At 25.2% G+C, this 23,663-nt stretch overlaps 1 protein-coding gene across 4 annotated transcripts; it reads right to left on the bottom strand.

The window, feature by feature from the left end:
* Window positions 1–878: 878 nt before the first annotated feature.
* Window positions 879–22,958, bottom strand: Amph (amphiphysin). Of its 4 annotated transcripts, none has more exons than XM_035084345.1 (9): window positions 22,739–22,958; window positions 3,904–4,039; window positions 3,494–3,684; window positions 3,133–3,405; window positions 2,923–3,041; window positions 2,782–2,828; window positions 2,463–2,636; window positions 1,735–1,913; window positions 879–1,132 (listed from the first exon to the last, which is right to left on the bottom strand). In XM_035084345.1, the coding sequence occupies exons 1-9, from the start codon at window positions 22,805–22,807 to the stop codon at window positions 1,052–1,054; spliced, it is 1,269 nt and encodes a 422-aa protein (XP_034940236.1). In that variant the 5' UTR covers window positions 22,808–22,958; the 3' UTR covers window positions 879–1,051. The 4 variants fall into 4 exon arrangements, with proteins under 4 accessions (XP_034940236.1, XP_034940316.1, XP_034940395.1 ...); XM_035084425.1 differs by having other exon boundaries at window positions 1,735–1,877; window positions 22,739–22,957; XM_035084504.1 differs by lacking the exon at window positions 2,463–2,636.
* Between the last annotated feature and the right edge of the window lie 705 nt (window positions 22,959–23,663).

The raw sequence follows: 23,663 nt of genomic DNA, 5'->3' as shown, positions 1-23,663 counted from the left end.
AAAATTTTAAACTTTCGACAGCAACAGATGAAATAATATGAAATATTGCTTACAGATTTAAAATATATATTTACATTATTATCATCTGTTATCAGTTTTGAGCACATATTACTAAATAATTTCATCAAGTTATTTAAACTAAGAAAATTAAACACATTACATCTTTTATGTATGATATACTTGATTAATTCATAAAGTAGGCTTTCAGCCGAATCATTAAAATCAAGTAACTATGAAAAAGTTGATAAGAATTTTAATTTAACAAAATGTCTATTGACAATAATATAGTTGTCTGATGACTGTAAAGATATTTCACAAAATAGTTCTACAATTTTCTTATCTATATACAGTTCAATAAAATAATATTAATTCATTACATTATTCACGCTGTAAGAATATTTTGGCTGACTGAAGAAAGTTCTCTCATATCTAAACGAATGATAATATGTTTTAACAACGATCAATTGATGATAGTAACTACAAAATAAAAAAAATTCTGAAATTTATAAAATAACTGTAAACAAATAGAATACCAAAAATACATATGAAGTTGTTTTTAAAAATGAAATTAAAATAATACTTGATAAAATCGATTTTTTCACATTTTCCATTCATAGTAATTTACAAAATCGGGCATGACAGACACAAGTATTCTATTATTCTATCGTATAAATACAATAAGATTTAAATATATTCTTCGATGAATTTTCGATATCTTATCAATTTATATTTATAATCACTATGAATGGACCAATTTTACACAAAAAATGAAAATTGGCACAAATTTTGCGCTGAATTAAGGCACTTTGCGTTTTATCACTCGCAACAGTCCTTAGCAATTACTATCCTCTTTATTTATTTTTTTTGTAAATTCCATCTTTTCTATGAATTTATTTTTATTTTCGATTGTTTTCCAATTTCAATTTATGTTATTACGAAATTCTTACAATTATCTTTTACAAATGCGCAATCCATGTTTATGTTTAGTATTTAGTGAAATATGCAGTTACCATGAGCATTATAGTATACGTATTAAAACTGAGCATCATGCTCATAGTGGCTTTGTGAAGTTTGCTGGAAACATTCCTTTTTCATTAGTTCCTTCTTTTATACCCATAAGCCAACCTTCTTCCTGTAATTAAAATATATATCAATTATTAACTTTTATACATTAAAAAAAGTGTAAGCATATGTAATTTGTTGTTTATAAATTAGTTTATTTTGAAAGTCACAAAATTCTTTTTCATTTTTATAATCAGATTATTTTTTTTATTAAATGCATTAAAAATATTTTAAACTATTATGAAGTTGACTGAATCAGTTTATAAAAAATTAATTTTTGTTACATATACATATAAAAATAATAAAAATATGTAAAAAAAAAAATTATTAATAAAGTAATTCATGAGAACGTGAAGGTAGAGGTAATTATGTCTGTATTTAGCCATTGTAAAAAAGTATATTTGTTAGACTCATCCAATCGATTATTTAAAATAAAAAATGGATTTTTAGTTTAACTTTCCTCAAACTAATATTTTCCAAAGTATTTGAAATAAATTTTTTTTATGAATCGTGATTGAGTTGATTTTTTTTAGAAAATTTAACAAATCATCCATATGATAAATATTGAAGTTTATATATTTGTCAAAGTTGATGTTAAAAAATAACAAATTTCTTATTATTTTAAATGGTATAAGTTCTAATAATATTATGATAAAATTTATATCGACAAACCTGTTCTTCAGGATCATCATATTCAACAACTCGAATGATCTCACCAACATCAAATGATAATTCATCCACATCTTCTCGTCCATACTTGTATGTCGCTTTAACTCTGTATAAAACACCCGGAGGCAAGTTTTCAGTAGTTGCTCCTACAGACAAATTCGTACCATTTATATAATCCACGTCTAAAAATTATTCAATGTTTACTATTAGCGATGGACCTATATCATAAATATTTTTTGTAATTGACTGTTTAAGACATAACTGAAAGGTTTCTCTTAATATTTTACAATAGATTATTATTATTATTATTATTATTATTATTATTATTATTATTATTATTATTATTATTATTATTATTATTATTATTATTATTATTATTATTATTATTATTATTATTATTATTATTATTATTATTATTATTATTATTATTATTATTATTATTATTATTATTATTATTATTCGATCTTTCAGACAAACTTAGAAAATATATAAACAAAAACAAATTCAACATTCATGCCGTAGCAATTATACAAATAATTGAAAGACTCGTCATCCAAGACTAGTTGTTATTAACTCTTGGATAATCGAAGCTAAAGCATTATCAAAGAAACACGATAAGTAATCAAATTGAAAACAAATAACGACTTGCAATAAATTTCAAGTAGAGGTCCCTCACTAATTGTTGATCCTTAAGTTGTTTACTCCTTCAACTTTACTAGTCTTATACTTACCTACAGGTATGTCGTATAATTCTTCAACTCTTTTAGCAGGTGGTACAGCATTTTGCGACGTCAAATCTTGGTTATTGCTTGAGTTATCATTGCTATTAGCATTACTATTTGCATTGCCGTTTAATTGAGACGTAGGTGATGAATCTCTGGCTTCACTTATCTTTTCGTCAAGAGCTGGAACACGCGACAAACAACACTCAAAACTTAACGATTTCTCTTACGATAATCTCAAAGAGATCCATAAGAATTAGTGGATTTAATATAATGCATGCTGTTAATTAACAATTCACAGAAAAAAAAATTAATAATAAAACGTTACCAGGTGAAATACTGTTCTGTGCTGGCGATTGTGTATTTATTATCAATCTAAAAAGAATAAAATAGAAGTTTATATTTTTTTTTGAAAAACAAGAATGCTCAACTTTAACAAAACTATTGCTGCAACAGGAATAAAACTTACGATGAATTAGCATTAGGAGATCTTGGACTCTGAGGTTCAGAAGCTTTTTTTAGCGTGTATGACCCTCTTTGACTTTCATTAGCTAATTTATCAACTATTGCTTCTAACTCTGAATATACCTAGAAAGATATAATATAATTGATATTTGCGGTTGATAGTGAACGTTAGAGTTTTCATGATTTTTTCACATTTTCTATTATAATGATGTACCTTGGCACTTTCCACATGAAATACTTGTTCAGCGGCAAAAAGAGTTTGTAAATTAGTGACCAGAAAAAGTACACGTGAATCGTAGAGAGCTGGCAATTCATCATGAAGTTCCGAGTTAAGTTGTTCATAAGTCCGTTTAGCTTCTTCCAGTAATTCTTTTGCTTTCAGCACTTTACTTTCATCACGTTTCTTTGGATTGCACTGAAGTGATTGGAAGCTATGCCTCTGGCCATCATAGTCTACCAACTTTCGTCCACGCTTGTCTATTTTTTTCTGAAAAAAAATGAATAGAAATTATATAAATACTGTATTTAAAATAATGTGGATAAATTATTAAATATGAGGATATATATTTTCTTACTCTCATTTCAGGAAATTGGCTTTGATATGTGTTGAGAGGCACTAGCACTTGGTCCGCAAGTTTATGAGTAAAATCCTGCCATAACATATCTAAATTTTGTGCCTGAACGTAGAGTAAATCATGTCCTGTCCATTGACTCTCGTATATTTCATTTAGGGAGTCCATAAGAGTCTTGGAAGCTGCTTGAACAGCTGCAATCAGATAATAACCGTCATAATATCAAGTGAAAGCATTCATATAGATAAATATAATTGCTTAAAATAGTAATTCGCCCTTTGATGAATAAAATGTCATAAATTGGTATGTGAATAGCTTGGAAGATTTATGAATAAGTATAATTATAAGTATGTAGTGAATAATTTTTTTTTCATTTGTGATTTTATACACAACGATTTAATCTAATAACTTACCTCTAACACACCTAATGTAATTATTGAATTCTTTTTGAAGTCTATTTGCTGCATTTTGTTGTCTTGTAAAGTTTTGAAGATGTTCATCAAAAATATCATCTGCTGTTCTGTCCACTTTTCCCAAATTTTGAAGAAACTAAAACATATAAAATAATTATTAAATAATTCGAAATAGACATTCTATTGATGTATAAGTTAGTCTTCTGTATTTATTAACTACAGATTGAAGGATTGAAAATCGTTTTATTGTTATAAAGATATAAAAAGTATACCAAGCACTTATTTTCTTTGTAATTTAAAAAATGCAACTCAAATTGAATGAATTTTAATAAAAATTGAATTCAATTTTTTTCTTATAATTGATTTGTTCCTACATAAGTCAACCAAGAGAAGTAATAAATAAGATTGTTATTATTTCGGGATAGTTGAAAATTTTCATCGATACGAATTCTATTAAGACAATTTAAAATTTGATCATTAATATTAACGTACGATTTTCCCAGAATATTATAAATTCAAATACAATATCTAATCGTTTTGCTAATTTTAACGTCAGTTTCATGCTTCAGATTCAATACTTTCTTAATCTTTACTAAGCTTGTAAACAATGTGTGTATGTGAATTGACACACTGCTATTATTCAGCGGTTATATAATAGTGTGTTTATGTACCATATACTCATTGCGTCACAGCTGAAAAATATATCTTCCTATATTCCTATGACTCATTAGAAGTTTAGAAGTTTTTAACATTAAATGACTTTTAAAAATCTTTTTTTTTCATTTTCAAATATATTTAAAAATGAAAAAAAAGATAAGTTCATCAGAATTTTACTTGCTTCGAAGTATCTTTAAATATTTCAGAATAAAATTCATTATCGTATCTAATTACTTCTGATTTAAATCAATACTTGAAAATATCTGTTATTACGATACAGTTTTCATTAAATATTAAGGACTAAAATATTATTTAACCACCAATTGTTAGGAAAATGAATATGAAAATTGGTTTAAAAGAACTAATTGATAATAATGATGGAAAAGATAATGAATTGAATACAATTATTTGTTATTCAATGTACCAACATTGACGTATTTACTGTACCCACAAAAATCGAATAAATTTAAGTCATATGTGGCGTGAATATGATTTATAGTGGTGACGAAAATTTGAAATTATCAAATCAACTAAATACTGTTCTCATTTATCAGTTTTGACACAGGAGTTACACAGTTGTTATAACTTTTAGGATGCTTCACAATATTGTACATTTTTTGATGGATACGAATTTATTTTAAATAGTAATCTATACTAGTTTTTTTGTATCATAATTATTCTTTTGCTGCATTATTACGATAATAGTTTTATATTGATAATTCCAATTATAGTTTTAATTCATAAAAACGATCTACATATGATTAATTTTTATTAATAATTAAACTCCAAAACTTTCTTCGCAATAAGCTAATCAAATCACTTTATTTATTTAATTTTAGTATTTAAACTTTTTCATTGAAGTTTTATTATTAAACTCAAAAGAAAAATGAAGTTATCTTATAATTTATGATAGTTTGCATGAAAAACTGTAGACTTTTTATCGTCTATGTAGTTAAAAAGAGAGCATGATGACATCTGTTTCATATATATTTTTAACGAATATTATGAAAATGATACTTTGTTTTAAATCTAATAGGATAGTGTTTCCGTTATCTTTTATTATTTACTTACTTTTTAAAAAAATAAAAATATCAACTGGATCATCTAGTGGTTAAAGAAATAGAAATGATTCAAAATGCTGTTATAGAAAATGCAAATGTAACAACAAACACTTTAAGATCATAGTCATGAAAAAAAATAAATGTATAAACTTTAACAGTTATATAATTACAAAAGTATTGAATGAAAAATGCAATAATTAAAAAAATTCTCATAATTAGTAAAATAATGATTTTTTAAATATTAATATCACACTCTTCAATAAACAACATCATGTGGTCTATTAAAAGACCAAGAAAAAAAAATATGACTGGCTGCACGTTTGTTTCAAATATCGACTAATTCATATCACTTGCTACACATGCAGCTTCTCAAAAATTTTAATTACTACAATTGTATAGTAATTTAAGAGAATTCTTGACAGCAGATCATACTGAGCATCGATTCAATTTAAATTTTATATAATTCTATATATCATTAAGATTGTTTATCAATTATATGTGAATTTTTTCATTTTGAGAAAATAAAATAAGATATCTTATTTGACTCATATTAGGGACTCCATACTCGATGAAGAAATAGTACTCAATCACTTCACATATTTAGTATACCGAAATATCGCATACCCCATAAAAATACATAGAGCGATTAAGCATGATTCTTTGATCGAGCATAATCTTACTTTATTTTTTAAAAAGATCATCTTTGAGTAATTTGTTAATCGAATGAAGCCAATTTTTTTGAATAATTATATATGTTATTTACTTAACATAAGTTAAAATGCTCGATTATAATACTAATTATTACGTACATATTCCATTAATTTTTAATTAAAAAAGATTTTTTGAAAATAAAATAATAAAAATCAGTCTATGTTCATTGATTAGTAGTTACCATTATGAATACCTTAATACCCCAACATTGTTACTCAGTAAATTTTGTTTTTTCATTCAAAAATATAATTATTTTATTCTTCGTAATTTAGATTTGCAGTGATATTTTATTTTTAGAGAACATGAATTGAGAACATGGCTTTATTCTCTTTATCTTGTTTATTTCATTATTACAATTATTATTGTTATTCATTCTTTTATTATACTTTAATTTTCAAAATCAAAAAAGGGTGATGACTGATAGACACATTAGATTACTGTCATCACAACAGTATTTATAATAATATTTATTTATAGTAATTGTCTTCTGCAACCGTCACTACAACTACTCACGAATGACGAAGCGAAATAAAAAAAGAGATTCGATTACATTGGAGAAAATTCTTTTTCAAGTTGCTATACTGATGGATGTAAGTTATGTTAAATGCTTAACGGTATCGAGCAACGTGTTGTGAGAACAAAAACATACTTTACTCCGCTACAGGTAGGCTAATATGACCTATAGCTAATATAATATTATTTGCTGCAACAATTTTCAAATTAGCTTTGTAATATTTAATTTGTTGGATTAGGGCAGCTAAATTATAAAATTATTTCGAAATACTCAATTAGTAATTTTTCATTAATGTGAGTTGACAAAAAATAACTTAAAAAAAATAAATACTTGAACCTGAAATAAGAGGCACTTAAAAATGATAAAAATAAAATATTTTAAGTCAAACTCAACAAAATAACAAAGGTGCGTGACCCCTGCACCTCGAGAGTTATGTCTTGTATCTAAAATAGAGTTCATGCTCCAAGCCTTTCAATCTATTAATGGTCGAGGAGGTGCGGACTTGTTTTACTATTATTGTTGCATATTTGGACCCAGTCTTTGCTTCTTCACCCAGTTAAAAATGTAAAAAAACAAACTTTTTTGTTAACTGATATAAATAATTATTATTTTATTTATCTTGTTATGACTAATTAATCAATTTTATCAGGCATTTATGCTTATATGTATAAAAATGTAAAATTAATAATATCTATGTATCATTAAAATAATTAAACAGACAGTGGTCTTTCAGTACATGATAAAACATATTTCACTTTTAAATAAAGAGGTCTTTTACCATTCTATCTCGTGTTATATTATTATTTTAATTTCTATTACATTCTAATAAACTCTATCAGCAAAAATGACCAAAGAAAGTATAGAGAAATAAACGTTGTACCATTTTATTATATGTAAATATCATTTGTAAGATCACTGAGATGATTCTTTGAAGATAAACCTTCAATGTGAAGTAATAATAATTTATAGAGATCGATTTTACGTATCATAACAAGAAATAAGACCACCAGGAAGTAACGAAGAATTGGAATGCTGGTATGAGATTTGACCGATATTCTCAGCATAAGAAAAAACCAAAATTACTTTAAGATTGGAGAATGACCGTTATACTTTGATATTTAATGTTTTAATAATATTTTCACTATTTAATTTCTAGAAAAATTTTTGTTTTCTTGCAAGTCATGATAAAAGTACATAAAAAAGATAGCAGCTAACAGGTGAAAGGACATTTATCCTCTGGATTCTCCAAGTGGAGACTAACTAAAGTTACATCTTGGTATATTATCATCATGAGTTAACGGAACCTGTTGCGTGCACATGTCCATCGTATGGAAAGATGTCCCGTTTTCTTGGATCAGAGACTTCGAAACTGCAAGATCTTAAAAATACAGGTTTTACATCGAGCCTAATATAAAAACGATTAATAAAATTTTCATTGAAACTCAATCACAGAATATAACGTTGAAAAACTATTAAATTATTACTCTCTAATAAAGAATAAAATATTGAATAAGTATTTACGTGTTACTTACTGACAATACATTAATTGGTATTAATATTAAGTTATTTACTAAAATATTCAGTAAGAAATCGATGAATCACTTATATTAACTAGGTAAGTACTGCTTTTTAAGAATGAATGGAGTAATGACTCAAATTGTTGAACATATCAATGTTGTGTTAAAAAATTGGTAGTTTTTAAAATTACCACAATAGACATAAATGAACTATTCAAAATTTATTTATTACTCACTAATTTCATCAATATCAGTTATTTAGAAAACTAAACGAATAATACATTATTATTTTTTTAATTTTTGTCTAACGGTAATGATTTCAAGAATACATACACTAGAATATAGGGGCGAAAAGTACGGAAGGAGTGGTCTCTACTAATCAGATGCAGCAGGCATTACTACTATCGTTACGTTGTAGATAACGTCGGAATCACTCTTTTTTTTTCTACTAGTTAAAAAGTTTCAATCATGCAAACATATATAATATAAATTGCAAATAGTTTGAATAAAGCCAGATCAGCTAATGATTAAATGAATAAGACCTCTTTCTTTTAGATTTGGACATATAATTATCAACATATCGTTTCATAGTTTTTTTTATAATCACTGTTTTAAAATTCTAATAATGATGAACAAGTAATTAAGTTCTATCAATTTCTAACCATAATATAATTTACAGAAAGTAATAGATCATTAAATATAATTGATACATTTTATACAAATAAAAAAAGATCTCTTTTAATTTTATACGACTTTTTAATTATTGATAAATGAGTTATTCAACAATAAAATAAAATGAATATTGATTAATAGTTAAAAACTATATTCAATGAATTTGTTTTCATTTATACTAATGTTTGTGATTAATTAATAAATATTATTACCTATTACAAATTCTTAACAGGAAACAAAATTGGATCACTTCTGACCTAACATTATAATAGCTATAGCTATAGCTTTTACTTCGTAATTAAGATTCAAACTTGGATCTATAGATACTATAGTAATAATTCTACTTATCACAATGTTGGATTTGTACTATATTTTCAACATAAAGGAGACCTAATACTTGGTACACAATTTTAGATCATTTAAGACAATACTAAGTATTCTTGTAAAATTGACCTTAATAATTGTATAAAATAATGACATGGATTTTCTTGTTTTCATTTTAAAAACATTTATTCGCATTAAATACATCAGTTGATTTTTCGAAAATAAAACTTTTTATTATTGTAGTAAGTAAACTGTAAATTATCAATGTATGTATTATCATAAGACTTAGATTTTGATAATCAATTTGTTTTTACAATAAAATTATAAAAATAGTTGATATTATTCAAAAAGGGCCATTGAAAATATTAGCAAAAAATATAGTCAATTAATCTTTGATACAATTTAACATAAAATACTCTTCCATGTTATGATGCATCTGATATACAACATGTACTTAATATGTGACTAGAGTTGATCTCTTACATGCACTATGATTATAAACGCACATGTACGAGTAGCTTATTAAACTATCATACAAGATAACATGACGAATAATTTTCATCCAAGTAGTTGTCCAAGTTTATGTTTTACCTGAGAAGCGTCTGTTGATTTCTATATTTTTATGATATAAATTTTGTTAGGTAATAATTGAAAACTATAGTTTTAATTTACGAAATGATTCGTTATAACACATTATAGTGTAAATTTTACAAAATTACCGGATCTTCAAATTATTATTGTGTGTAAAGGCTAATTTAATTACGCACAACATTAAAAATATCATAAGTAAAGTAAATTAGGTCGTGACTAGTTGCAACTAATGACAATTTCATTTTCCTTTTTACCTTGTAGATCATAACTCTGTTGTCAACGTTTTTTAATACTTGATGAATATTCAGCCATACATGATATTTTTTATTGCGATACGTTGTAATGAACTGAAACCGTTTACATTCAGCTATTGAACATTTAATAATAAATTCAAAATTGTAAACATGATATAAACAAAAAAATTTTTTAAATTCTAATAATACATATTACTACTTTCTACTAATGAGATATATTTTTATTAATTACGCTTTAATAATTCTATTATTGATGGCCAAAATTGTATTCCACAACTTTACTCGTGATATACGTATGTGGACAAAAGTACATAACTTCAAACTATAAAATTATTTGATATTGATTAGAATTTGGACTAAATTTCGATCAAAATCTTATTATTATTTCAAAACTCTCGAAACCTCTCAGATGAATACCTATTCTGATGTATTGTAAACTAATAGTTGAAATTACTCAAATTTTTTTGAATTCCATTAAAAATAATATCATCATGAAGTATTAGAGTCGTATTAGTATTAGAAAAGTACATTTAAAAAAATTGACACTTGATCATACTTTAACCAGCATTTTGATTGTTTCAATTATATAATCAATATTATTTAAAACAGTTTGCTGCTCGTTTTCACTCTTTTCATGTTTGGTGGAAAGGAAGTAACACTCTTCTCTTCTACAAAAAACAATAAGTCAATTTCACACATATACATACATCATTTGTTTCTCTTTAGGAGATAGAAAAAAATTATCATGTAATCTTTCATCTAAACGTTGGTTGTTACATTAATATGGTGAAAATTAGCAAGCAAAATATTGTAAAATATATGTGTGTCCATGTATAGATGGATTGACTAACGACAGTTTGTTAGTTAACGACGATTGCTTGACGATTAGATTGTTTATAGCAATGAGGGGAGAGTTTGTTTATCTCCAGTATAGGACTGAGACTAGCTAACATAAGACGTCTTGTCTTTGATTCTATATTTGAACCTGTCATTTTTAATAAACTTACTTTTAATAATAGTTGTTCTCATTCTATTATTTTACAATATAAATAAGAAATTGATCATTTTAATATAGTGTAAAATATTTAACTATATAGGGTAATTCATAACATAGTTAATTCTGTAAAGATTACACTAGAAGCTCTCTTTGAATCAGAACGTTTTATTAAACTAACTGCAATTGGAAGTGGCAGGTAAAAAAGTTAGTAAAATTATCTTTTGGTCCAGAGGTTGTGAGTCATTATATGTAGTGATCATCGAGCCCAACTACATGATCCAAACTGAACGTGTGATATGTATTAAAAAAGAATTTATTATATTATTATAGATTTCAAACAAATTTAATAAAAAAGATTTTAATAGTAACAAAATGAAAAGAAGTTGGTTACAAACTCAACTGAAATATTGAAAAATTCCATTTTAAATAAATGATATATTCTCACTTCCTTACAGCAATGACTTATTTATCATAAATACTTTTACATATATGATATTCAAGTATTAATTGAGTTAAAATTCAGTCTCTTAATTATGACAAAACAGACAATGCTATTAGTTAACTCATATTACTTTGTTATTTGAATTTTTATTATTTATATTTATATGTTATTTATAGAGACAGCACTTTAGATGTCATGAATTTAAACGTGAAACAGTTAGAGCTTATTGATATTCATGACTTCATATTTGTAATGAATAGATGATAGTATTTATGAAGTAAAATTCTAACTGAAATTTGATGCTTAAGCATCAAAGGAATAAATTCCAGAAATTGTGAACATGTATTATCAATACAAGATTTCTGATACTTTGTTATTTAATTACTTTCTTATACAAGTTATTAACAGATTTCTACATTTGTCATTTCGAAAGCGAATAGTAGCAATAAACACAAACACTTAAATATACTTTATCAGTCATTGAAAGAATGCCTAAAATTGACACTTTCTTCTAGCTTGCCTTAGTCCAACGTATTTTCGACATTAAGATATATACTTAGTATTTTTGATAGTTTTTTTTGCGTCAAAGAGCTATTGAACTGTACGTCCAGTCTAGACATCTTACCAAGAATAGAGCTGTTGAACTAGTTCGTGACCTCATTGAAAGAAAGTAAGAGACGTAATGAAACAAATAAGAAACATGTAACATCTTATAATTTAGATTGTTCTTCTTATAATCATCAACTCTTTATTTATTTTTGAATTTAATATACTTTATTATATCAAACATTATTCTATAAATAATTAGTTCAAAATAAATAAATATTCATTATTTTACAAAAGGGAAAAATTGAGAAAAATCTATGCATTAAACCATTTAGACTTGATAGTGATATTTTTTACATCAAATTTTTTTATTTATTCAGATTCATTAATAGACATAAAAATTACTTTTAGAGATATAATACATTATTCGTGATTAAATCTAAATTACGTAATTTTTTATCAATGTCATAAGCAATGTTAATATGAAAAATATCACAAATAAAAAGAAAAGTTTTATTATTTATTAAATTTAGTCCATAAAATATGATTTTCGTAAATAATAATTGTTTATGAGAATGTGAATGAAGAAGCATTTTTATATTTCCGAAAATATTTCTCATTCAGATGAAAATAAACGTTCAAACTGTAATGCATAGTTCTCAATATGTGAAATAATTTTGGGAGCAGATTCGAACTGGATCTTGTAAATAATTGCCATTTATTTCTACTAGTAAATAAATACTAGTTATTAATAAACATTGTTATATCTACTATATTCAAATGTAAATTAAATATGATATTAAAAGCAGTTCTCTCGAACTTTTGTTTACGTCAATATTTAAAATTCTTAAATCCTAAAAACCTGTCAAATGAATGCGTCGAAAAACAGGGTATTTCTTTCACCATGACTAAATGGTTTATAAACTATTTTCATAGGCTAATGTTATCTTATGTACCGGAAACTTTTTCAAGCCTAATTGTTTGGGGCTTTGAAAGTCTATCTATTCCAATTTATCTTGAATAGAAACGGAAAAAAGATACTGAGTTCCACTATTTATATAATAATTATAAAAAATAATTATTGAATGATTTAACACAACCTCAGTTGCTGTGATTTTTCTCATCTGTACAGTTACTATCGCAAATGATTGTGAACATTGTTACTAAAATATAAAAACAGAGAAATTTATAGTCACCTCAGCTGCACAATTTGGCTATTTCGCTATAGTTGATGTCCTATACTTAATAAGGCAATAAGACATGATGGGAAATACAAATAATTCGATTTCGCTTACGATTAGTGTATAGAGGGTACTATACAATGTACTCCATACGTGTATATCTGAATGTCTACACGGTAAATATTTAAGTAAATATAAATCCTTGTAATTTTAGACGACTTGTCGTGAAACATTTTAAGTGTTTAATATCGGAAAATTTATAAATTACTTGAATTCTCAGTAACACCTTAATTCAATTATTGCTTTACATACATATGATTAGTTTTAAACGAAAGCTGATAAATATCAGGCAACTACTTAATTATCCTATAACTACAGTATAGCATACATGCTGAAAGGTTCGATTTGAAGATAAAATTGTCTCGAGTATGATGATAAATAACAAAGTTAACAAATTTAGGAAATATATGTTAAATGTTAATTCAAATAAATTGCCTAAATATTATCATAACAATCACGCAATAATAATGGATCATTTTATAAGATGAAATATAAAAAATACAAGTGAATCTCAACAGTCGACTAATAACACGACAATTATGAATGACCATTATTTCCATCATTTTATCGTATAGAGTCGTCGTATACTCTTTACCATTTCCTGCAAAGGATTAATTCCGTATGCAATGAATGTTGCACTTATCGTCAGTGGCATTGAATCTTGTCAGCAACTTGCTGTACTTGTACCGTTATCAAATCAAGTGAAAAATGAAACATAAAAAGTTGAATTTTTGAATGAATAGAAATAGACAATGGAGTATGAAATGGTACTTATACTCTACTTATTTCAGTATTATAGAAAACTTATTCGAAAAAAAAAGATAATTAATAAAATACTTTTTACTGAGCGGTTGAATACATAATCAAAGTGGAAGTGAAATAATAGGAAAAAGATGAAATAAATGAAATATAAAAATAAAAAGAATTTTTGCAATGAATAAGAGAATATGTATCAAGTATTGTAGAAAGAAGATTTCTCGTTACTCCTATCATTTTCTCAACTTTTGTCACATAAACCGTTTTCTGTATTTATATATGTCAGCTAAAACATTACTGGAAGCAGGCCAAACTGTTCACTCGACTTTCATTCGGTCAGCCACATTTATTCAGTTGCAAAATGCATAATTCTCATTGATTATGTGAAAATATAAAAAATCTAGTGAGTATGAATTTTGATACATTTAATTGGTTTTCAATTTTCCCATTATAAATTTGTAAGTGCATGATGAAAAATTAAAAGTTAAGTTTCTAATACTTGTATCGTAGTTGAAGACAATAGTAGAATTATTATAGAATTTATCTAAGTCAATTATCAATTTTTTTACTTTATGAATAAGAATTTTTGCTAGAATTGATAGTTGAATAGACTGTGTTTCACAGTAAATTTTTTATCAACGATAGAATGTTGCTTAGTTACTTAACTTGTATATCAAATTTAAACTTGAATTTCTCTCAGTGTAGTAATATACTTGATAGCTTGAAAAATAAAATTTTTATTATTAAATTGTGTTTAAAAAACTTCAAATAATCATTAAATTAGTATTACTCAAGTAAATTAGAATTAAGTCAAAATAAAAATATAAAACTGGGTATCGAAGAGGAATACTATCATTCACATCGGTAATATTTGAAAAAAAAATAAATGAATACTTTGACAAAAATGCCCCAAGAAATATTTTTAGTCATTAGGACCATTATATATTAAGTATGGTGCAATAATCAATACATTTATCTAATCTGATACTTTATGATTATAGGTATAATTATTTTAATGCTTATCAGTATCAAAGTAACATTATTGTTAAATTGATTAAATTATAAAATAATCAATTATAGACATATACTATAAAAGATTACTTTGTATGATCTTAAAATATATTCTCACAGGTCAATGATCAGATTTAAACAGTTGTTAATGCAATTAATATTCTCAATTGAGAAGAGATCACAGTTTTTTGGCTACTATTAGTATGCCTCCTAAAATATCTATATTTATATGAGTTAATTCTATTATAAATATAAAAACAATAATAATAAGTTTAAATATTATTAATTATTTAATAGATAATTTTTTATTTTGTTCTTAGAAGTATTTGCATAAAAATTTTGAAGAGACGTGAAAATAGTTATAAGAGCTTTATAGATCTATATATTTACTAGCAAATGAAGAGCAAAAGAGTTCCCGGGACACGTAGAAACCTCGAAGAAACCAAAAATAGTAACGGGAAGTAGCCGAGGTGCGCTCAGATGTACGGTAGACATGATTTACAAGACTAAAACCTAGACATCTTACTGCATATTTAAATACACCTTAAAATACTGTAAAATACTTGACATATACTTGAAAAATATGAATATGTGATCGATTTATTATTTCAATACATCTTACGAATGTTCAGAGAATATTTCAGTTAATTATTGTAAAATTATTTTTAAAATTAACTTAATTTTTTTCTTAGAATTTCAGTAATTGATACTATTATTGCATAAATGTTTATAATATTCTTTTCTAATTGAAGAATATGCTAAGTAAAAAGTAAAATTTACTATGATACATTGTAATATTTATAATGACCGCTTTTCAACAGAGTCAGAGAAAGATTGTCAGTGTACCATAATAAATTCTATTATAATCTCAATTGAGCACGTATGCATGCGTGCGCATAGAAATTCATAGAAAGAACTGCAATAATTGTAACCAAATTCATATTCCAATATTCAAAGATATTAACATGCATTATTAAAACATGCTGTAACTTGAATGTGATCTGTAAATTAATACAGTAATTTTGGAGTAAATACTTCACACAGCGGAGTAATCATACGAATTAACTTATTTATTATAAGTTTGATTAATGATTAATGTAAAAATAAAAATTGATTTCAATTAAAAAAAAATTGTATTTGTATTTTCTTTCAGATTAAAAAGTTTGATTTATGTTCGTGTTTCCTTAATTATTTAAAGGTAACATTAATTCAATGATTTAGGTTTGTTAATAAACTATTAGCTGCTACTATTCCCTTATTGTCTAAAGGTATACAATTTGGTAGTCATACACAAATCTTATTAAGTTAAGTTCACAAATATATAATCATTAGAAAATTATTAAAATTGAATTACTTAGTTGAATAGAGTCATAGTAAAAATTGATTGATAAGTTTATCAGACCATATCAGTTAAGTATTACTGTTAAAAGAATTATAGTGAATTCTTCACTAATGCAATTTTTTTTTTTTTTTTTAGTGTTGATATAATTTTTCATTAATTTATTTATCTCAATCTATTGATACAGATACAAATATTATTTATTGTATATGTATACATGACATTTATTATAAGAAATCTATCATACCATTTCTACATTAAACTCACTGTAAATCCCAGTTTTTCAAAATGCATTATTTTAATGCGGATAAGTGTGTTAAATATGACGTCACCCATGTGATTAACATTGTAGTCACTTTTACACACTAAAAAATGCGTTAAAAGTGACTACAATGTTAATCACATGGGTGACGTCATATTTAACACACTTATCCGCATTAAAATAATGCATTTTGAAAAACTGGGATTTACAGTGCTTTCATTCAATTTAAATTATTTATTTCGATTTCAAATAAACATATTTTTTCCAAATTTTTGCAATATACTTGCACGTTGAATACAATAAACATGGAACAATTTCAACAACAGCAGAATAATTGATTTGTTATTTCTTTGTGGTACTATGTTGAGCACTTAATTTAACATAAAATACAATTTGATATATATTAAGATTGTAAGAATAAAAATGATATAATCAAAACATGTTTAATATTAAATTATATATAAGAAAAAATAATCCTAAAATTGAAACAGCTATATTTCACAAATTGATTATTTTTAAACAGTGTTAATAGTAATACATCGTCGATTCGGTTAAAAAAATTGAAACGTAACAAATATTTTTTTATAAAAAATAATTTATCAATGAAATTTGTATAGATAAAATAATAATACAAAGTGTGTAATAGAACAAGTTATTCATGACATAAATATTACAAAGTATTACACTCATGTTATTGAATGATGATATACTGCTAAAAAAGAAAATACAAAAGTATTGTAACTGTTAATACCTCGAAGATACGATAAAAGTATTGGAATTGGTGAATAAACTATGTGTACGCAAATCAATGTAGAGTGTATTTTGAACGACCTAATTGCATGTTTTTCTAACGGATAAATCACTTTATCACTATGGAGGTTATTAAAGTAAGAAAAATCCTCATTTCCTCCCAGTAAAGTAGGAGTATTCCGTAAGTTATGGAGTTTGATGTAAGATTCCAAGTAAGAGAAGGAAAGAGGTAATAGCCACAACTTAGACCGGTTCGACCAGATAAGTTTGTGCCACATCGTCAGAATCCCCTCTTTACCACGAATCTCGTGGTTAAAACGCCTACGAATTACAGTCAAATAAGCTTACTTATAAATTTTATATTGTTGTCGGTATTTAATATCTATGGTAAACTGATAACGTGAAAGAAGTTACTTTGAATAATGTTCCTAAGATATGCATACTTTTGGACTCATTCTCTATCATATGATCAATCTAGTACTTCGAAAAGTGTTTTCTTAGATACATTTGGTCGTTTCTTTTTTTTCTCTCTCTCTCTCTTACATAAGTGTACTCTTAATTAATCTTGGAAAAAGTAAACATAAATGACGTTTCCATGTAGTTTAACATACTTTGGTAATAGTGAAAATTCATCTTCAACATATCTGCTCAGAATGTTTTAACATGAAATGTAAAGAAATGAAAATTACTAATATAAAAAATTTATTTTAAATAATTTTAGTATTGAAGAATTTTAAAAATAATCAATAATAATAGTTTGTTATACAATTGTTTGAATAATACATTGGTTTATGTCATAAATTATATGATCATCTCAACCTTTTTAAGGTAAAAACCAATGAAAATTTTAATCAACATGAAAAGTATATTATGCAAGTATTGAGTTTATTGGTGATGTGAATGACTTTCAGATAATATACTCGAAATAATCTGAATGTGATTGTTTGATATCAGTGTTAAATTACTCAGCAGCATGTTGTCTTAATTTTTTCAAAATTTAAATTTCAAGAAACCAATTGAATAGATAAAATTGAGTTTTGTCGTATTAAACACGTATAAATTGAATGATATTATGTTTATTTGTATTTAAAAGAAAAAACAAAAAGATCAACATTTAGTTATCTGTCAGTGAACTTCACTCTCAATAATTATTAAAAAAATTTTTATATTTTAGTGTTAATTTGTATAGTTCTAGAAGAGAGTTTGCAATTTTTTTTTAGAAAAAACTCTCTAATAAGTAAAGAATGTATTTGTGGTATTTTCGAGTAACAGAAATTAATTAAATTTTGCAATAACGAATTAGGTCTTAACTATGCTTTCTAGAAGTATATTAATGAGTAGAGACTAATTTTTGGTAAATTTTCATGAATGAAACTATTAACAAGTATAACAATGAAAATTGGTCAAATTCTATTGATCAAACTATTGACATCAACATATATATTAATTGAACCAATAAATTATACTAATTAAACTGATGATGGTAAAACTTATAAGATAAAAGATTAAAACTTATCAAACTAATGGAAAAAACTTATTTACTAAGTTAAAACTACCAATTCTGTAAAATAAATAAGAATGATTACTTTTTGTTAATAAACATGTATATTGAATAATGATAAAAAAAGTCAACATAATATTGATGATTTGTGATATTATGGCCTATATTTCTATAATTAAATGTGATTATTTTTAAGAATTTAATCAGTAAATAAATTTAAACTAATTATCGAGTGAAATTTCTGCTTATTAGACGAATCAGCATAATTTTTACTTATTTATTTATAACAAGTAAATGTCAATAATTAAAATCCAATACATAGGTAAAACATTTTATTACTCAACTTTAAATATTTGTAAGTTTTAAAAAGGTCTATAAAAACTTTGCAACAAAATATATCCAACTTTTTGGTATAAATTACGTTAACTCTCATACAAATTGAATTAGAAAAATTGAAAAATCATTTAAACATGGTGAATTATTCTAGTTTCATCTATTTTAACAAGTATGTTAATTTTATACCATTTAATTCGTTTTCTGTATTTGTTCTATTTTTGTATCAAGAATGGATATTTAAATTATTGAATAATATTCTAGAAGAAGCAATAGATAAAAAATTGTAATCGTTTTTAATTGTATTGAAACCGGATAAGGTGTGGGAAGTTTGGGTATGACAATACCTAAATATGCACATGACCCACGCACTTTCCTTCACTGACTCAAAGTTGTGATTCTTTGTCCACACGATTTCGTAATCTATACTTAACTATTAGTAAACAATTATACTGTGCATAATTTAAATATTATTTTGAATTAAAAGTTTTTTTGGCTAATAATTTATTGGCAAAACATTAATTTTTTGCAATTTAAGTAATCATTTTTTTTTAATGAAAAATAAATAAATAAAAAGTAAGTTTCTTCTTATATTAATTTTTAAATAATGTTCTTCTAACGTTTTTGATTACTACAACTGTATATATTAATGTATACAATTATTTACTATGCTATCTATTTTGGAGTACAAATTGAAGGTAAATATTTACCCTAACGACTAAGAGATTATTAGTAAGTAATCTTTATTTAATCATCAAATAAAAATATCAAATAGTTACACGATTTTAACTAGATACTTTTGCGTAAAATAATTAATAACCAGTATTTATTTAATAATAACATTAAACATTTCAATATTAAATAGACCAATCATATTAAATTTATGAATAGACATATTTTTTTTTGATAAAAAGATAAAAAATAAATACAATGTATTATTTTTCCGTAAAAAATAAATGAAAAATTTATAGTTTATGTGAAAAATGATGTAGAAAAGTACTTTGACTAATATCTATGTGTAACTATTACTTACTTTAATCGATTTACATGATTTTATAGAAAAATTGATATATGTCCACGTTAAATTTATTGAAAATTTATTTTATTTTTTTACTTAGAAATTTAATAATATTCATTTATTTACTCGAATATTGTATAAAAAATCTTTTAACATAAGATTGACAATGATTATTGACTATTATAGCGTCTTTAATTCTGTTTTCCCAATCCTGACACGAGTTTAAAATTCTTTCATTGCTGATTTTATTTTTTAAAATTTTTTTTTTCGATGAAATGTTGTCATCATATTTTCTTACAAGTATTTTAATCATTTAATATTCATATTTTTTAAAAGATTTTGAAATTTTGTCTAAAAATGGTATAATTTATAAATTGCAAAATTCAAGTCGTTCTCCATTTTTGCCAGTTTTTTGATTCTGCATAAGAAACTACTGGACCGATTTTGTTGAAAACCTAATCCTGGTGATTGGCGCCCTTGGAGGGATGAGGGACCGCTTTCTGACAGAGCTTCGAACAATACCAGTCTGCCGCAGTCAGACTGAGATTCTCGCGGCTCGTATGCAGAAAGCGGTCATCCTTGGTTCTCTCCGAATCCTGAGACGATTGTAAAAATTTCGACTGAACGGCTGCAGCCCCGGCTCACCCTCAAACCTGAGGGAGTCGGGTGTCTGCAGGATAATCCCGTCTGGTCAGGCCCCAGGTGGGTTGGAGCCCTGGGATCCCTGGCCAGACACCTCTGACGAATCGCAAGATAAAAATAATAATAATAATATAAACACAACACTTAGTAAGGATTGAATACGATTAAGGAGAGAAAAAATAAAAATTAATTTGTAAAATAAATATAATATATTGGTACAAATATTCAAATAACGTTTTGGCTCCAAATATAGTGAGTACAATCTACTTGAAATTGTAATCCGCTAGAGAGCTATTAAAAAGGTTTGTCTTTGATGTTACTAACAATTTTATACATTATATTATAAAGCAACATTTCAGATGGTAATTCCTTGCATCCTTAGGAATTGATAAAAAAATTATAAACTAATACTTCAGTTGAAACCACCTTTGAATTTCAAATTTACATTTCATTATTTATTCAAAACTATGGTTTAGAAGTATACTTTTGATTTTCAAACTAAACTGAGGTTAATAATGTAATAAGAAATTTTTTACCATCATTGTACATTTTTGGTATTAAGATATCAATAAAACAAAGATTCATTAAACTGTTTTATTTAATGCTCTCGAATATCATGTACTCTGTTTTATTTATAAATAAGAATTTAAAAAAAATGTATACGTTACAAATAATTATTTTTCGATTCAAAAATAAATAATTAAAGCTGATTTTATTTAATCAATAAGTTTAGCTTCTTTATTAGCGAAACTATGATTGTTTACTATCCATTGTCATTGATGTAATGAATTTTGCCACATATTTGAAGATTATTGTAAAAACAATATGACTTAAAAATAGTGATTATTTACTCTCTTGTAACTTTTTAATCAATTGGTTTTTTCTGGAATCTCTGTTGAAGAAAATTTATTACAAATATTGATAAATTAAAGAATTATCAGGGAACTTTATCATAAAAAATTAATTTCAATTATATATATATATATATAATTTAGAACTCCAAATAAATTAATTTTTTACTCAAATATTTTTGTTTTAATTTTTTTATAAACGCTTTACATATGTAAACACACTGTTTACTTGGATTAACTAAAGATGAACTGAAATGAGTTGCCAAATAGAGAAAATGGTTTGATGAGCGAGATAAAACTTCAAGAATTTACATACAACTCTAGAAATTCATCTGCTTCTTTTGTATTTTACGTATGGTCATTTTCAATTGCATAATTAGAAGTCATTGTAAATGAAACTTCGGATACAGGATAGGTGTGCACAATTTTTGATTACGTAACATTTTGTGTATTGGTAAACGAATGTTAGAGAAGAAGAATAAAGCAACTAAATGTGAATATAGATGTTGATCACACTTTAAGATATATTAAAATAAAATCACTAAGACAAGAGGTCGCTTCAGTTCCAGCGCGCATTCATATAGACAATTAAATGTCAAATGATGTAAATAGGTGAGTATCAGAAAATATTAATTTATGTCATTTATATAAATATTTCATAAACATATATTTATGATATATTTTACCGAAAGAATTTGGAGTGTGTATTAGAGCTGTGTATTACAAACTCATGGGAATATTTTTAATTTCAGAAATAGAGAATGCACATAAGGTGCACAAGAGAGTACATATTTGAGAAACGATACAGTGGTTGCTGTTTGCGTATCATATATCAGTAATCTCACCTTCTCTTTTGCTCTGCCTGCATGTTTCTGCACTGTTTTGGCAATTAACGCACCTTTACTTTCAGCCATTGTATCACTGGTATTAATATTTCGTTTAAATTTTGTTTTAATGAATAATCACACTAATTCCGTTTGACTTTAAATTCTTTTTTTCCACACTATCTACTAAGAAACTAGACAACTGCACTGCTTGAAGTGCCGTGAGATACTGAAAATGTTTCACGTTCTAGCTATATCACGTAGCCATGTTTTATAAGTTGTCATCATTGCCGCTAGGCGAAGTAGTAGCAATTCTAAAAAACTCGCACAAAAATTTTAAATGGAATTTTTTCTTTGAAATAAGTATAAACTTATTGCAATTTACGTCTTAAAAAACGTAATTTATTTTTATAAATATAAAATATCATTTTAGTCAACAAAAATTTCATTTTTCTTTATTTTTTAAGGATAAAAATGAAAATTCTTTTATACAATTGCCTTCTTTTTTTTTAGTATTTTGTACAAATTAGTTATAAAAAACACTTTTTTAGTCTCAAACAATAACTTATTGGAAAATTATCATATATGATTTCACCAATAATAAATATTGGAAAAACTAGTAAAAATGTATTTCTAATATTGTACAATAATATTTTTCTTATGAAAATTACTAACGTTAATTATTTACAAAATACTATTATTATTATTTGAATAACTAAAAATTAATTACGCTATCATCAATTACATAAGTAAATATTTTGAAATTAGAATTAATTATTTGTCGTAGTAATTAAAATAAAAAAATCTTGAATATGCACATATAATAGCAACTTTGTTATTAAAATATTGATACAAGTTTTTTATAAACAGATCTATTCCGTGCCGACATAATTACCAAATACCTCAGATCTCAATGAAATATAAAAAGTAAAAAAAATTCATAACA

This window comes from Chelonus insularis, unplaced genomic scaffold (genome assembly GCF_013357705.1).
Source record: "Chelonus insularis isolate UGA/USDA-ARS -01 unplaced genomic scaffold, ASM1335770v1 contig_110_pilon, whole genome shotgun sequence".
NCBI classification, from domain to species: Eukaryota; Metazoa; Arthropoda; class Insecta; order Hymenoptera; family Braconidae; genus Chelonus; species Chelonus insularis.
The sequence above is the reverse complement of the archived record's forward strand: the minus strand, read 5'-3'. Positions and strand labels throughout refer to the sequence as shown.

What these genes read in the sequence shown, in the direction of transcription:
- Amph (XM_035084345.1), bottom strand. Translation starts at nt 22,807, where the DNA reads ATGGCTGAAAGTAAAGGTGCGTTAATTGCCAAAACAGTGCAGAAACAT. An exon ending in CAGGCAGAGCAAAAGAGAAG is followed by an intron (nt 4,040 to 22,738) that starts GTGAGATTACTG and finishes TATATGTTTTAG; the next exon opens with TTTCTTCAAAATTTGGGAAA. An exon ending in GCCAATTTCCTGAAATGAGA is followed by an intron (nt 3,406 to 3,493) that starts GTAAGAAAATAT and finishes ATTTTTTTTCAG; the next exon opens with AAAAAAATAGACAAGCGTGG.